Source organism: Macrosteles quadrilineatus, unplaced genomic scaffold (genome assembly GCF_028750875.1).
Source record: "Macrosteles quadrilineatus isolate MER2022 unplaced genomic scaffold, UCM_ALF_1.0 Scaffold_6__1_contigs__length_79288215, whole genome shotgun sequence".
NCBI lineage: Eukaryota > Metazoa > Arthropoda > Insecta > Hemiptera > Cicadellidae > Macrosteles > Macrosteles quadrilineatus.
In genome coordinates, this window is record NW_026542599.1 from 54,534,411 (window position 1) to 54,550,006 (window position 15,596).

At 35.0% G+C, this 15,596-nt stretch overlaps 2 protein-coding genes across 2 annotated transcripts in view; one reads left to right on the forward strand and one right to left on the reverse strand.

Moving 5' to 3' along the window:
* LOC128996752 (NADPH oxidase 5) overlaps positions 1-2,546 on the forward strand; it is a 172,119-nt gene extending 169,573 nt beyond the window's left edge. The window contains exons 19-21 of the mRNA XM_054422204.1: positions 388-591; positions 1,520-1,724; positions 2,192-2,546. Of these exons, the coding sequence (XP_054278179.1) occupies positions 388-591; positions 1,520-1,717 (402 nt within the window). The 3' untranslated portion in view covers positions 1,718-1,724; positions 2,192-2,546. The remainder of the gene's footprint in view (positions 1-387; positions 592-1,519; positions 1,725-2,191) is intronic.
* Positions 2,547-3,253: 707 nt separating this feature from the next.
* LOC128996305 (pentatricopeptide repeat-containing protein 2, mitochondrial-like) lies at positions 3,254-15,120 on the reverse strand. Its single transcript, XM_054421547.1, has 8 exons — positions 14,863-15,120; positions 12,610-12,841; positions 11,343-11,445; positions 9,737-9,931; positions 7,074-7,262; positions 5,621-5,734; positions 4,948-5,055; positions 3,254-3,486 (listed from the first exon to the last, which is right to left on the reverse strand). Exons 1-8 carry the CDS (start codon positions 14,945-14,947, stop codon positions 3,319-3,321), a joined length of 1,194 nt encoding a protein of 397 aa, XP_054277522.1. The 5' UTR covers positions 14,948-15,120; the 3' UTR covers positions 3,254-3,318.
* Positions 15,121-15,596: the final 476 nt, after the last annotated feature.

Below are 15,596 nucleotides of genomic sequence, written 5' to 3' on the forward strand. Positions count from 1 at the left end.
GGAATTTACAAGAGGGAATGTTTTGGGTCATGAATCTTCAGTTCGGATTAACAATTATTAGGAAAAGTGTGCATGAGTGGAAAAACTAGCTGGTTTGATCTTGTAATAATAATGGGTAAAGAGGTTAAAATTGGGGTCTAGGGAGAAATTGTTGCAATGAGTAGAGTTCTAAAGCAAAATACAAGTGAAAGAGGTGAGCTCTACCGAGAGACAAGGCTGAATGATGTTCAATAGCAAATCACAGTAACAAGAGCTGCTAAATAAGTGGTACGGTAATGATGATGTTTATACCAATGATGAGACACTGTGAACTTCTGCAGACTGCTAATGGGTTCTTCTTCATAGTACTTTGCCTTCTCCAGTCTGACCAATTGGATTTCGTTTCAGGTTGACTTCTTCTGGATCAACCGTGACCAGAGATCGTTTGAATGGTTCGTCAACCTCCTGTCCCAGTTGGAGATTGAGCAAGCCGAGCTGGGAGGTGCAATGGAGAGGTTCCTGGAGATGCACATGTACATTACCTCGGCACTTCAGAAAACTGACATGAAGGCTGTGGGGCTGCAACTGGCTTTGGATCTGATGCACGAGAAGGTGACTTGTTTTAGGAATAATTACTTAATTTTTAAATGTTTCGTTAAATTTGGGCGGCACGCTAGGAGTCAGAAGATAATCTTTAAGGTAAGCATAGGTTGATATGGGCATCAAATTAAAGTCTTTGTTAGTAAAATACAATGCCGGAAACCCAAACTCAAACGAGCAACTGAGTTAAAAATGGCAGCCTTTCAAAAATTTCTTGATTTTTTTTTTAAGAGGTTGGCAATTTCTATTAACCTTGCATTTGCCTGTCCACATAGACTAACCGCCTGTGCGTGGAACGTATCCAGTAAAGCAAGGGGTGAGCCGGTACACGAAGGTAAACTGTATTGATGAAATGTTTGCGGCAGTGATTAGGATCAAAACCCACGACATCGTTGCCTTGGGTCCGAAGTGTATGTCCGGTGTGTGTGTGTTATATAGGCTTCATATCAACCTATGCTTATTTTAAAGATTTTTTTCTGACTCCTAGCAGGCCGCCCCCTTGAGAAGATAGAGTATTACTAAATAATGAATTTAAATTACTTTCGTGTTCCAAGGCTTGTAGCTTTATCTTTATTACTTTTTAAAATAATTTAGCTATCTCCGGCACTTTTAAAGTGTTAAAAGATGGTCAAAAAATGTCCATTTTTAAGCTTCTGACTCTGTAACCATTCACTTTAACAAGATGAAGAGAATAATTCTTGTTTAGAATTTTGTGTAGATTATTTTTGTATATGACATATGTTGCGCTTACATACATAGTTTCTGAGGCATTCACTAATAAAAAAGTGCCATTTTTCCAACTAGTAGGGGCCTACCATAACTTATGATAATGTTGTTCGAGGTCTCGTGTAACACTTGTTTATTCTGCCTTGTAGTATTATATTAGTTTGCACAAAAGATTAAATAGTTTTAAAATATTTATAGTTACATACTTTTACAGGAAAAAAGAGATTTGATAACTGGCCTAAAAACAAGAACCAACGCCGGCCGACCCAACTGGGACAAAGTCTTCAAACAACTGTTGGATCAGAAAAAGGGAAAAGTTACTGTGTTTTACTGTGGCCCGCCTCAATTAGCAAGAATCTTGAGGCTGAAATGTGACCAGTTTGGATTTAGTTTCAGAAAAGAAGTCTTTTAGTTAAAAAGTAAGTGAACTTAGATTAAATTTTAACTTATGCCTCACAAATAGGCTTATATTGGTATCAAAGATTACAATTTACTTTGTTTGTTATTTCTTTGCTCAAGTGAAAATTTAAGATTCAATATTTGCTAGTGATAGTGGTTTAAATACCTTATTCTTGCAATCCAATTGTTGTCTTCACAACTAGTTTCGACCTACTAGGAGGCCATCCTCAGGTGTGTGGATGATATTACTTCAGATGAAGGTCGTCAGTAAGTTTTTTACATTTACACAAACACACGACGAATAAACACATAGTGCGCACATAGGGTCCGCTTGTCGAGTTCGATGTTATATTTTATCGGCCGTATATGTGTGCGCACTATGTGTTTATTGGTCGTGTGTTTGTGTAAATGTAAAAAAACTGTTACTGACGACCTTCATATTTGATTTATTTTATATTTTACTAATTTTTATTTCTGTTCTTTTCAGACTTCCAAAATGTGTTAAACACAGTTCTGTTAAACCTCGATGAATCACCAACTGCATACTGAAAGAAATACCTAAAACATGTTACCAATCTTCGTGTAAATACTTGTCTCTTTTTCTGCAATGTGAACATATTTTAAATATTGTAACATTTGTATATTTTATTTGTAACTAGACTATAATCTTTTTATCATCCGGAGTTTTATTTATAGACATTTCATGGTTTCATTATTTATTAATTCAGTTACCTATATAAGAAATGCATGTTACCTGAATCAAAGTTTGTCGATAATGCATGTAAATAATAATGAATGTTAAAAATGAATGTCAATGAGTGTTACCAAAATTATAAGCATATTTAAATTTTGATTGTTTCTATTATCCTTTCCCCACAATATTTGTCTATAGTTATTATTGGTTTTCAACCCAATACTAAAAGCAATAAGAAGTGTTTTGGTACCGTACTGATTGGTTTAGAAATCAGAAAATTTTTAAATTCACTTACTGATTTCAGTACGAAGTACCGGAAATGAGTTTTAAGACTAATGAAATGTTTTTTGACCATTGTATTGTTAGCAACATTTAAAGCAATCAGTTTTTTTGTCCAGTTTGTATTTGTCCATACATGGTTGGATGAGCAAAAAGATTATACTGGAATGCAATTTGACAGACATTTTTGTGATGGCTGGTTTTAATATTTAGATAGGATAATTGAAACTTTAAAATAGTCAAACAACAATAGCTACTTCCCTATAGGGAAATCTTCTATAGTTAAAACAGTATGCCAAAAACTTGCAGAACAACTAACTGTGCAGCAGTAACCTATTCTAAATACAACCATAATCCTAACCATTTTATGAGTAGGAAGGAAGACGATTTCTGATTTAGTAAACTAAATCTAAAAGGGACAAAAACCCATTGATAAAATACCAGATGATCCAAGGTGATTTAGCAGAATTACCTCATAGCCACTTCCTAGCACACACTCATACCCCTCAAAGTGGAGTTCAGAAGAATTACCCTTCAACAAACAAGTTTTGAATAGATAAGGGTAAAAAAGACAACTTACAATTTGAATATATAATTGTAATACATATCTAAATAACAAACCACTAAAACTAGACAAATTGTTACTCCATGTCCATCAACCCACGGCGAGGAGCGTTGGAGAAGCCTCTAGATCTGTCCCTCTCCCTCCCTGAGAACTTGGCCGCAGCCATGCGTTGGCTGAATTGTTGGTTAGGAGGAGGGTAAGGTGTAACCTTCTCTATCTCCGAACACAGCTGGGAGTCCAACGTCTGCAAAAACATGTACTAGTTAGTTTTAGCAATCGAAAAGTCTAAATAAAACATAACAAAAAAATATTAGCATTGCAAAGTGATTAAATAACTGGCTGGTATGCAAGGCGCAAAGATGTGTTGCTGTAATGCATCCAAAACATTGACCAATATTTTTGTCAATTCAAAGACAACGACAATGAATGAATCCATCCTCCTGTTATTAAAGTACTCGTTATAAAGTAAGTAATTAGTTTATGCAAAGATCGCGGAAAGATAATCTTTACGACACAAGTAGAAATTTAAGGCTTTAACTTTATGAACTCTCTTGCAATCATGGAAACATTGTTGTCATCTATAGCGATCGGGACTAACATGACACGACAACGTGATAAGATAACTAACAGGGATTTGTGGCAATTTGTATGGGTCATTGTTAGGGCCCTAACACACGAGGTTACTAGTGGCTGCCACTTGGCCGGGCAACTGCAGTTGATGGTACAGGCAACTGACAAGCCACTCCACCAATAGCCACCGTACAACTAGTCAAGAAAATTCTTGTTGTAACGCTTTGCCACGAAATTTTTATAATTTTATTTGCATTTTCTTCCTTTGTACTAATTCAAAATGCCGGATACTTTTTAATCTCAGAAATTAGATCCTCAGCATTAATTTTGTCTTCTATTATTTTGTTTAGTCTTTTATTCTGTTCTTCTCCTTTTGCCGGAAGTCCTCTTTATTTTTCTTCTGCTCTATATATATACTAATTTATATTATTCAAAAAGAATTAAATTCTATTTAAACTTCAAATTCTTATTACTCATCTTTGTGTTAAAATAATACACCCAGCTGCAGTAAAAAGCAGAATTAAGTTTTAGTGGAAAAGACAATCAAACAGCGAAGCATTTGAACCTTAAATTTAAATGTAAACAAAAAGCTTTTGCATTTTCAGTCTAAAAAATCTAAAGCCTGGCTGCAAATATGCACACCCACACACGTGTTTTGATGCATAGCATGTGTGGGTAAGTCTTAAAACAAAAATACCTTATCGGGAACACACTTTGTAAATATGTAGCGTACTAAATATAGATAAGTAAGTTATATAATTGTATGGCTTTTGGTGGAGTGGACTAATAGTCAATAGAGAAATCTCTATTAGCCTGTGATCTATGCACTTTCAATATGCAGTGACTCCATTGGTTAAGGTAGGCTGTGAGGTATTGTCATATAGCCAAAAGCCGTTAGTTATTGCGAGGGTTCGAACCTTAGAAGCTTCCAAACTATCTTGTGACAATAGTGGATCGATAACTACAAGGAATATCATATAAATATATATTACTTGTGATTAAATAATATAGCCTATATATGATAAATAAATCATACTCATGCATCAATTATTATATCATACATCATGCACAATTATTCTTAATTTAAGCAAAGAAGTTTGTTCATTTAGTAATCATGATGATTTCTTTCACTCACCGAATCAACTATGAGATCCATTTGAATCAACTGTTGAAGTATTCTATCAAACTCTTGCTGAACTTCTTTTTTCTCACTCTTATCGACAGCAGCTTTCACCTTCTCTATCTGAAATGATTTGCAATCAGTAAAATCACCTAGGTAATAACCTACACAACATCAACACATACTTAGTTACGTACCTACTATGTAAATGAACAGTGAGATGACCTAGCGTTCTTCATAATGAGACAACATACTGAGTTTAGCACTGCGTTGTTATGTCATCTAAACAAATTTTACTTGCATAGTTTTAAATTACATCCAGAATTGTGGAAAGGAGTTTAGCTAGCTTAACTTAGGAAATTAAAAGGTTAGTAAAATCTTATATTTCATCCAAACTTGTACAGAGAGTACATTGTATAGAAATAATAAGAATTAAAAATTAAAGCAATCTTTAGTGTTCCCAAATTGAGGCCACCCAACACACAGAAAGTCTCAAAACTAATATTATTATAAACACAAAAAGTATGTGTTTTGAATGTTCATTAACACTTTATGAAAGCTAGCTGAAAGGGTAGGTCTGTGTAGTGTATTATCCAATGACCTCATAGCCACCCCACTCAGTATCTGTATTATTCAACCACAAGTAGATATCCTGGAATATACCATTGAGAAGACAACAATATCTTACCACATCGCTACAAAACGTGTTTTTGTTGTTTTCTCTAGTGGCGTCTTCCTCCAGTACACTCCTCAACACTGGCAAAGCGTCGTCTGGTCTGTTGACATCAGCTAGGGCTGAAACCTGCAATGATCAGCTGATTAGAACTTTATTTGTAGAGATTTGTAAGCCATCCTGTTATGTTCACGGACACAGGCTATATACTATTTTTAATGAATAGATTTTTTTTGTGCCTCTGGAAACATCAAAATGAAAAGCTAAGTTGGTCCCAAGTCTTAACTTCTCAAAGGGAAATTCACAAAAAGGGCTATGACACCTTAAACTTGTTTGGATGCGTAAACAAAAATTATAAGAGGCATAAAATAATAATTATGTCATCTTAACCCACTAGGCTAATTGTAAATTGTACTCTTGTCTGGGTTACAGCATCTAAGGCTAACATACCCACCTAGTTTTATAAACAAATACCCCCGCCGCAGCAAACCTGCCGTCTAAGCGAATTTCCATTTGGCTGAATTGATTTTCAATTGATCTATTTAAATAACATTAGGTTTAACGAGTACCTAGGTTTGCTGCTACAAGGAAACTAATAAAGTAGTGTGTTTTTAGTAAAATATTGATAGCTTACTATAAAATAAATAAATTTGCCAAGTTTGATCAAAATATATCCATAAACAAGCAAACTACAACATTTTACAATATTCTCCATAAGAATAACATGGGAATTTTAAATTTACCATTTTTTTAGTTTTCTCCGTAACCAATAACCGTACAAAAACACTTTGATATAATGAATTGTTTGTTTTTTTAAGCTCTTTACGAAGGTTTAGAGAAAAATTAAGAAATTTTGTGTTTTGAGGGTAAAAAGTGAGAAAAACCAATTTTTACCCCATAAAACCCCCCATAAAACCCTGTTCCCATGGTCCGATCATGCTGGATCGCGAACTCATTCAAGTTTATCCCGCCTTACACCTTCAAACCAAATTTCATCAAAATCGGATAAAAATTACTCAAGTTATCGTGTTCACGGACACATATATATATATATATATAAATCTATATATATATATACCTATATATATATACATATATAAAAATTTTTACGAATGGTGTTTTTAGCCTCTGGGGACATTAAAATGAAAAAGTAAATCGGTCCCGGGCCTAAGTCTTACCATGAGACCTACGGTAATAGCTACTTCCCTATAGGGAAATTCGCTAAAATGAGATAGTACTTTTCAATCATCTCGATCGTTACATTGTTTTAAAGTAAAACCATTGCTATAATTACCTAAGCTACCCAACCATCTACAATAACATTAGTGTAGGCAAGGTAATAGAAAAGCACCCAAAAAATTCAAATCAAACCTTTCATATTCCTTCCTAACCAATCCCCTACCATGAACAAACAAAATTCTTCTATCTAGCGCCAAAATAAATATATTATTTACGTCACAACGCTTACCTTAAGGTTCCGGATGGTGACGTAGGTTTGCCGTGACAAGCTAGAGAGCAGCTCCAGCGCAATGTGTGGCGCTCCCTGATTGATGGCGAGTGCGGCAGAGTACGTCACAGCTCTACGCATAGCCATGTGGCCCGCCTCTTGCAGTTCTGCCCAAAACTCCTTCATAAACTGGAAGGATTCTGGTGTATTCTGAAATTACACTTATATTTATAAGAATGCCTTTGGAAAGTATAATTTTCACAATCAACTAAAATAAATTCATGACAGCCCTGAACTGTTTGATTAGACAAATAATAAGGTACAGTATATACCTTTACCAGGGTTCCCACTATTTGTCTTCAACAAAGTTCACGTTGTTTTCATGGTTCTCACGGTCTGCTTTTATAAATTTCACAGTCTCCAAACAATGTAAGTAATAATGACAAAACTTTATGTAATGCTTTTCTAACCAGTAGACAAGTAAGGTTTCGTAGCCGACAGCCAATGAGCTTGTTGATTCTTTAAGTGGTACCAACATAACAACGTCTCGATTTTCTAGCAGAGTTGCCGTGCTTGGGCTATCTGAATTTGGATGTTTTCAGTTTACGATTATATCGTTTCATGAAAAGCAAGAGCGATTCTCTGATTCCCTTTACTTATCAGACTTGGATACGATATTTAACTGAGAGTGCAGGATAATTTTCGCTCGGCATGAACTACGCCGGTTGTCTGGTTCAGAATCAATATAAACAAAAGTGGACAACAAAACAATATAAACGAATAACAAAACATTAACCATGGCAACTTTCTTAAATGAGTTTTTATATGGAATCGGTATCGATAATCGTGAGTAATATTTCAGAACTGATATCGAATCGAGAAATTCTGTTATCGGCCATTCCCTATTTAAAATACATCTAGGACATAATTCAAGCCATGGCTAGAGTTTTGAGACCACTATGAGTTTTGAGGCACTAAGACTCCCTCTCTTTCTCTGTCTGTCTGTCTCTTTCTCTCACTCACACACAGAACAATCTTGATACCACTGCATTCAGTTGTACATGACTCGCCCCTTGTGTCGTCTCCAGGCGACGACATATTGAGACAGGTTTCAAAATCAAATTCACATCTAAATCAAGGTTTTTTCACGCTTGACCTAATTCCCAGTTTTAAGGTTTTCATGGTTGATTAGGAACCCTATTTACGTCAACAGTTTAAAATGTGGTAGTCAAACTCACGACATGTTTCGCCTATTCATTCAGTCATCGTCTGGTGATCTCCTGACAAGAATGCTTCATTCATTATGGAGTCGTCAAATAACACTCAAACGAACGTTTAAAACAATAATATAAATTTTAAAGTAAAAATGTATGTACCTACACTACTGGTTTTTAACATCTGAAGACTTGGTTCATTATTAAGTTTGGTACTTTATTGTTGATATTATTTTTTTAAAGGAAAAGGCACGAGACAAAGGAATACGTTGAAACATTAAACAAGTTTAAAGCCAATTAAACTGAATAATCATTGGACTGTTTGACGAAAGCAATGTAAACCCTGTTTTGACCTTAAACATTAAAGAAGAAGGAATTGATGCACAACTCAAGAGAAGAGTTACAGGCAGTTAACACTACGAGTGGCAAATAGACAAAAATTGTCCATCTTAAATTGTGTTGCTGAAGTGGCACCCGATAAAATTTTTTGATTATCGTAACATTTTATCCCGTTGCATTTTACGCACAGTTATAGTCGGTGAAATGACATAACAACATGTGATGTCTCTTATACCAATAGGAAGATGAGATTCTAAAGTTTCATTTTATTAAAAGAATGATTTTTGAAATCTACTGACTATTACAAGCAAAATGAATATACAGTTCATTAATGTATCTCTACTTACTAATTTTATAGACTTTTGAAAAATCCCCTTACAAATTCACCAAAATAAGCCTGCCACTCCACAAAGCACATACTGAAAATTGGTCTCGCCACTCCTAGGGTTAAAGGCACAGAAAAAATTCACATATAGGTCTAATAACTTGGCTGTACTGCTTTACTTCTAAGACCATAAACTGTATTTTATTTTTGACATAGCCTAAACACAATGAATTTGTTTTCTAAATTTATATGTTATCTTGCGGGTTGAGCCGGTTGACCCGTTGAGCCACACGGGTTCACTAGTATTTTTATTTGCTAACAGCTGACTATTTAGAATAGAGTAATAAGAAGATTATGACAAAGAAGAAGAATCATGTTCAATTTAAAACTCACTTGTATTCTATTACATGGCTACGATTCTTACTAAGATGTCATAATAGGATATCTAGTTCTAACCATAATTGAAAACAACAGTTATAAGAAATTCAACCTTAAATCAGTTTAATTTCAAATTCTAAAAGATATGTGTAGATTAAAGGTTTCAAAATCCATGTTATAGTCCCTGAGCTGACTTAGATGAAGGCAAAGAAAGACCCACTACTACTTAGACCCACAAAATTCTCATCAGACAGCTCAAAAACAATAAGTTTGTTCATGACATGTTTTTGTGTTAAAACACCACCACTAAGTACCTGAAGCTGACAACATGGAAACATGTCCTGAACAAACATATTTTATTCTATACCTAACCAATTTAAATAAAAGACAAACTTTCTGTCTAGCTTTCTAGAAATACCGGTACCCACCTTTTTGTACGCTGCCGCAAAAGTCAATACCACTACATTTCTTGGATACCTGTTGCCCGGCAGTTGTTTGTTTTTGACAATATCCATCACTTCCATGACTTCATCGTACATTTCATTGTTGTACAGCAAATCCATCAATATTTGGAATGAAGCTATTTGGTCGAAGAAACCATCAACATCAGGGTTTTTGAAGATCTAGAAAATGAAAAATAAATTTTTAATTGATGTATGTTGATAAGAAACTTGAACGAGCGCCTGAAAAAAAATTGATGGTTTAAACCAAACTAGTTCTCAATAATAAATCCATATTTTTTTATTCCTTAACGCATAGTAGGCTCAGTATTAGTAATTTGTTCTAAGTATCAATCGCCTAGGGTGAGAATACAATTGGAAACTAACTTAAATTAAATTAAAATATTGTGTCACTGTAATGATATCTTATATTTGAAAGTTTTGCTTCCTTTTTGGATCAAGTTTTGTGCTTAAAACTTAAGAATGTTGGCAAAATTAACCCAGCTGTCCCTGTCTCTGCTCACCACCAATCCAGACCAGGGACTATCTAACTACAGCTAACTTCTCGTCTACTTTCTGCTTACGTTTTTCACTCCTACACGCTTCTACATAAAAATAATTTTCTTACATCTTGTGTTGTCATTCTTGAACGTTCCTAGACCCTACTAATGCCGAAAATAAAATATTTATTTTTTGTCAAGTTAATAAAGGGGTTAGTTGCAAAACAAGTTTGCTTGTTCTAAAAAAATCTACACAACTCCAACCTTTAAGCAGTTGCATAATCCTCCGATATTGACAGTTTTAAAAACACAATTCAATCATTTTGCTCGTGTTGCTGAAGAAACTGCATTTCACGTTGTAGTAAAAACATCACCAGAGTTTTGAGTCCATGGATTGTACCACTAAACTAAAAATGTGTTGTTTAAAGACTCCTAGTCTTGCAAAACATTTTTCTAATCCAGTGTACATTAATTTGATATCAAGTGAGGGGGGATCCAGTAATCCAGACAAATGTTTTGGAGTTAAAAGACTAAGTTGCCGATTGTTTTCAATAGCATTCTTAACATAAGCATGCCTGAATGAAAATTAAAGGCAAATATTTTAGTGATAGTAAAGAATTGGCTAGCAAATCGAAAATTCTTGTTTAGGCTACAATTTCTAAAACTTACAATATAGGCTATACGTTTTTAGGAATTGTCAGACAATATTCAGTAAAAAAAATCCAAAATGCTGAAAGTTCTAGTCCCTATTTAAAATAGTCTTAAAACTTTCTTAAAAGCCTTTAAAAAGCATAAAAGTAATTCTAAATTTAAAAAAAATTTAGATTACCCCCTCCCCCCCTCCAAGGTAAGTTCTGCGAGTCATAATTGTTTTCTTTTTTTATGAAGGGACTCTGGGAACCCTAGCCCTGTATCTTCATTGTTTATGAGGCACAACCCAAGGTGATTAAAAGACATGAACTTGTTGGCTGAGTTCATAGTTTAAACCTTTTTTGTAAAACATCAATACCTTACAGTTGGTTGAGTAGGTTTTGCATTCACCCAGACCAGTGAGATACATGGCCAAAATGATATATTTAACAGATTATACTTGCCTTTAGCGCTTCTTTGGGTTTGTTCAGGGTATGGTACATCCTCATTATGACGGGTCCAAAAACAAACGAGCCAAACCGAAGATCTTTGTTTTGACTGTTGAACCTAAGAGTATTACAAAATAAGATAAACAAACTGCAAAATTAAAATAGTAGAGCTAAGAAATCCTTCACTAGGCATACTTGAGAGATGGAATATCAACTCACCCAGTAGTCATCATTCTCAAGTTTAATTTACATGTTAAGTTTATCAAAATAAAACATACAAAAACATTATAAAACAAAATAGGAAGAAAATAGGAAAAACTCAATGTCAGCTACAATAGAACTCAAGGAATTGTGGAAAGCGAAGTCCTGTAGCCTAGTGCTGTAATGCCTACTCCACCAACACAGTCCACCATCATGATGCTCCTGTTGGGGCTGCACTCAAGTTTACGCCACACATTTACTTACATACAGCATGTTTGTTTAGGTTAGGTTAGTTTAGAACAGTTTCATTTTATAATCAGCTGGTGGTTAATGTAATGTATTTGTTGTATAATAGTCAAAGGTATTAGTAGTGGGGTATAAACTAAAGTGTACACCCAGTTGGTCTGACAATGGCAACATAAATTGCCAAAATATATTAGCCTACCTTTAATATTATTACATATCATGTCAAAAGTCTTGTTGACGTGTTGTTTGACTAAATTCATGTTTTTACTCAGTGCAAAAAAAGTAAGTTAAACTATTAAAAATTAGGTTCACATTCAGAGTCAGTTTTTTGTTAGAAACTTATGACAATCATTAAAAGTATCAAATAAGTTTTTAAATAGGTATCAAATTTGTAGCAAATTGTAATAGGCCTATGTATTATGCCTTAAAATTATATTTAGTACGGTAAATTAATTAAATTATAGGTCTAGGCCTAACTCAAGTTGAGAGAAGAAAATCCAAAACTATTCTAGGTACCGTACGGTAAGAACCTATCACAATGTTACCTACATAAAATAATCAAAATAAAAGACATAAGTTATGTCTGAAAAAAGATATACGTCTAATAACACTAGGAGGCCTACACACGTCTTGTGAGTCAACAGTAAATATATTATTACTAGTGTTATTAGAGGTATATATTTTTTGTTTTTTTTTTCAGGTAATTTAATAACACATACAATGCTGATCAAGAAGTTATAAGTTATGTCCATATAAGACACAAACTAAATTATTTTTATCTAATCCCTAGGAGTCTAAAAACTACATTCTCTAACTGTTAAACAACAACTCGTACTTAATAATCATCTGCTCTATAAGTTCCATGTCTTCTTCTGTAGCTTCAGCTAAATGCACCATGTGTTTAAGGTCTTCAGTAAAGACCATGTTTACGGATTCTGGAGCAACAAACTCCCTCATCTTTTTCCTAAATCTTTCACCCATTTCACTGAATTGAGTGTGGATGCGCTCCCTCGTTCTTAAATATCCATCCATTCCTAGGGCAGCCGGCGAATATAAATTCCGGTAGCCTAAAAAAGTGGTTATAAATTAGGTCTGAGTTAAAATATCCTTAAAAGTAAATTTCACTAATAAATAAGCCCTAAATAGCTATGCAAGAGCTAATCTATGGGGAGGTACAATAAAATATTTGTTATAAAACTAACTTCAGGCAGCGCTCGATTTGTAAATACCCCCACCACAGCAAACCTGCCGACTAAGCAAATTTACATTTGTCTGACTTGATTTTCAATCAAATCTATTTAAATAAAATTAGGTTTAACGAGTACCTACCTAGGTTTGCAGCTACAAGGAAATTAGCCTAATAAAGTGTGTTTTTAAGTAAAATTTTATTAATAGCTTAAGAATAAAATAAATAAATTCGCCAATTTTTATCAAAATATATCCTTAAACAAGCAAACTAAGACATTTTACATCCTCCATAACAACAACATGGGAATTTTAAATTTATAATTTTTTGAATTTTCTCCCTTATCAATAATTGTACAAAAACACTCCAATAGGCTATACTAAATTATTTGTTTTTTAAGCTCTTTGAAAAGGTCTAATGGGAAATTTGTGTTTTGAGAGTGAAAAATGAGAAAAACCAATTTTTACCCCATAATAAAACCCCCCGTAAAACCCTGTTCCCATGGTCAAATCATGCTGGTACGCGAGCGCATTCAAGTTTATCCCGCCTTAAAAAACACCTTTAAACCAAATGTTATCAAAATCAATCAACAATTACTCAAGTTGCATTCACGGACGTATAGGGGCCTACTATATTGCCTATATAAAAATTCGAACCAATGGTGTTTTTGGCCTCTGGGGACATCAAAATTAAAAATTAAATCGGTCCCGGGCCTAGGTCTTACCATGCCACCTACAGTAACTTGATTGCTACTTCCCTATAGGGAAATTCGTTAAAAGGAGCTGCCGGAACTGTAGCCTATAGTATAATGTGATGAGTAAGCTACCTATTTATGACAATATTTTTACCATTCTGAACAAGAGGTACGGTACCGGAACGCCGTTGCACCGTGTTACCCCCAAATCGAGCAATGAACATAGGCCTAAACTTAAATAATCCACACACGACTTATTAGGAACAATAAGTTTAGTTAATCGGACTGCATCATTACTGGCTAAATAATAGGCTACAGGCATAAAAACCAAAATCGGGATTGTCCCAACAGAATCGGGAGGGGTGGCAACCCTGCTTAGAATAAATTGATTTTTATAACCAAATAACTTAAATACTTATTTAACCAATGTTAGGCTGATGATAGGTCTGATGATCAACACTTAACACGTTCACTGCGGGCGTATCCGATCGGATACGGGCCGAGCGCTGTTCAGGTGCTGCCGTAACCGATCGGATACGCTCGGCAATGCCTTTCGTATATCATCGTTTTTGCTCTAGCGTCGGTCGAAGTCAGACCTATTCCACGTTAGCGTGTAGTGGGTGACTTGCTTTTTGTTGTGTTGTAGGTTGGTAGTAAAATTTCCCCATAAAATCCCCGTCCGGCAAACTTAAAAATCAACTTGTTGTCCCGTCTTTCTCCCTCCAATTGACAATACGATGGGACCGGCTACGTTCCAAGCAGTGCTGCTATCTGTGAGTGTTTAGCAAACTACGTTGACTCTTGTTATAAAACAGGACATCACCGCACGTTATTTGCTATTCGTCATACCGAAATATGAGAGCCAATCGTGGCAATCGGGTTTGTTCGACGCTGCGGGCTGCGCCGCACTGGGGCTTCACCTGCCATTTGATGGCCCGCAGCGAACGTGTTAATCTTAACTTGCACTGACCGCTAAGGCTCAGTTATTCCATCCATCAAATTTGAAACCCATAACAACTTATGTCAACAAACAATACTTTCATTGTTAACATAGGCCTACCTAGAGGTGGCCATGTTGAACTTTCCAACTTCCTGCAGACAATTTTTAAGTAAAATCAGGATAAAACTAAACTTAGGTCCAGCCAAAAAGGTATGTTAGGTAAGGTAGGATAGTATTTTAAATATAATTCCAAAAGATAAAAACTTACCGAAATTATTAAGTACTCTTACTAAGCTTCTTTTTTGGATTGCTATTAATTGCCGGCTTAAAACGTTTGAGGCGAAGCAAGACATCTTAGGACAAGACCTAGTTTAAAATGTATAACTTTTGGAAACAAATAAACTTTTTCAGACAAAAATAGTTAAGTAAATTGTTATTATATGTAACGTAGGTTCACACACTGTTAGTTTTCTTCAAATTTAATGTCAAAGTAAGTAGTAACTGTAAGTTAAGCTTGGGCCTAACCTTAAATTTTAACCTCAAAGATTCTTCTTGTTCTTTTCTTTTCTCTTGTCGTGACTCGTGGGGTGGTTGGCAGCGCCAACTGGGAGTTTTTTTAGGTGCCGTTATGACGTCATCAATAGTGCAGAAGACTCGACAGAGCCTGGAGCGTTAACCGCTTGTCGTGGCTTGTCTCAACCGAGCGAATCTTTTGCAAATATGAGCGTATTCACAACGCAGGGCTAGAGATATAATCAATGGTGGTATTCCGGCACAATAAGGATGTGGAGGACCAACCAATAAGTGTTGAGATTATACACACGGCACAAGTTACTCCCACTCCCTCGTCTTATCATACCCAAAGCACAGAGCATGGAATAAATATTTATTCTATGCTCTGTGACCCAAAGTCAATGGAGTCTTTAACAATAATTTCCTTAAAGTATTATACATAATTATATGTATTACATATATGATAATCTATGAGAAAACATGTTGGCC

What these genes read in the sequence shown, in the direction of transcription:
- LOC128996305 (XM_054421547.1), bottom strand. Translation starts at nt 14,947, where the DNA reads ATGTCTTGCTTCGCCTCAAACGTTTTAAGCCGGCAATTAATAGCAATC. An exon ending in ATAGAGCAGATGATTATTAA is followed by an intron (nt 11,446 to 12,609) that starts GTACGAGTTGTT and finishes TAATACTCTTAG; the next exon opens with GTTCAACAGTCAAAACAAAG. An exon ending in AACCCAAAGAAGCGCTAAAG is followed by an intron (nt 9,932 to 11,342) that starts GCAAGTATAATC and finishes TTCATTTTCTAG; the next exon opens with ATCTTCAAAAACCCTGATGT.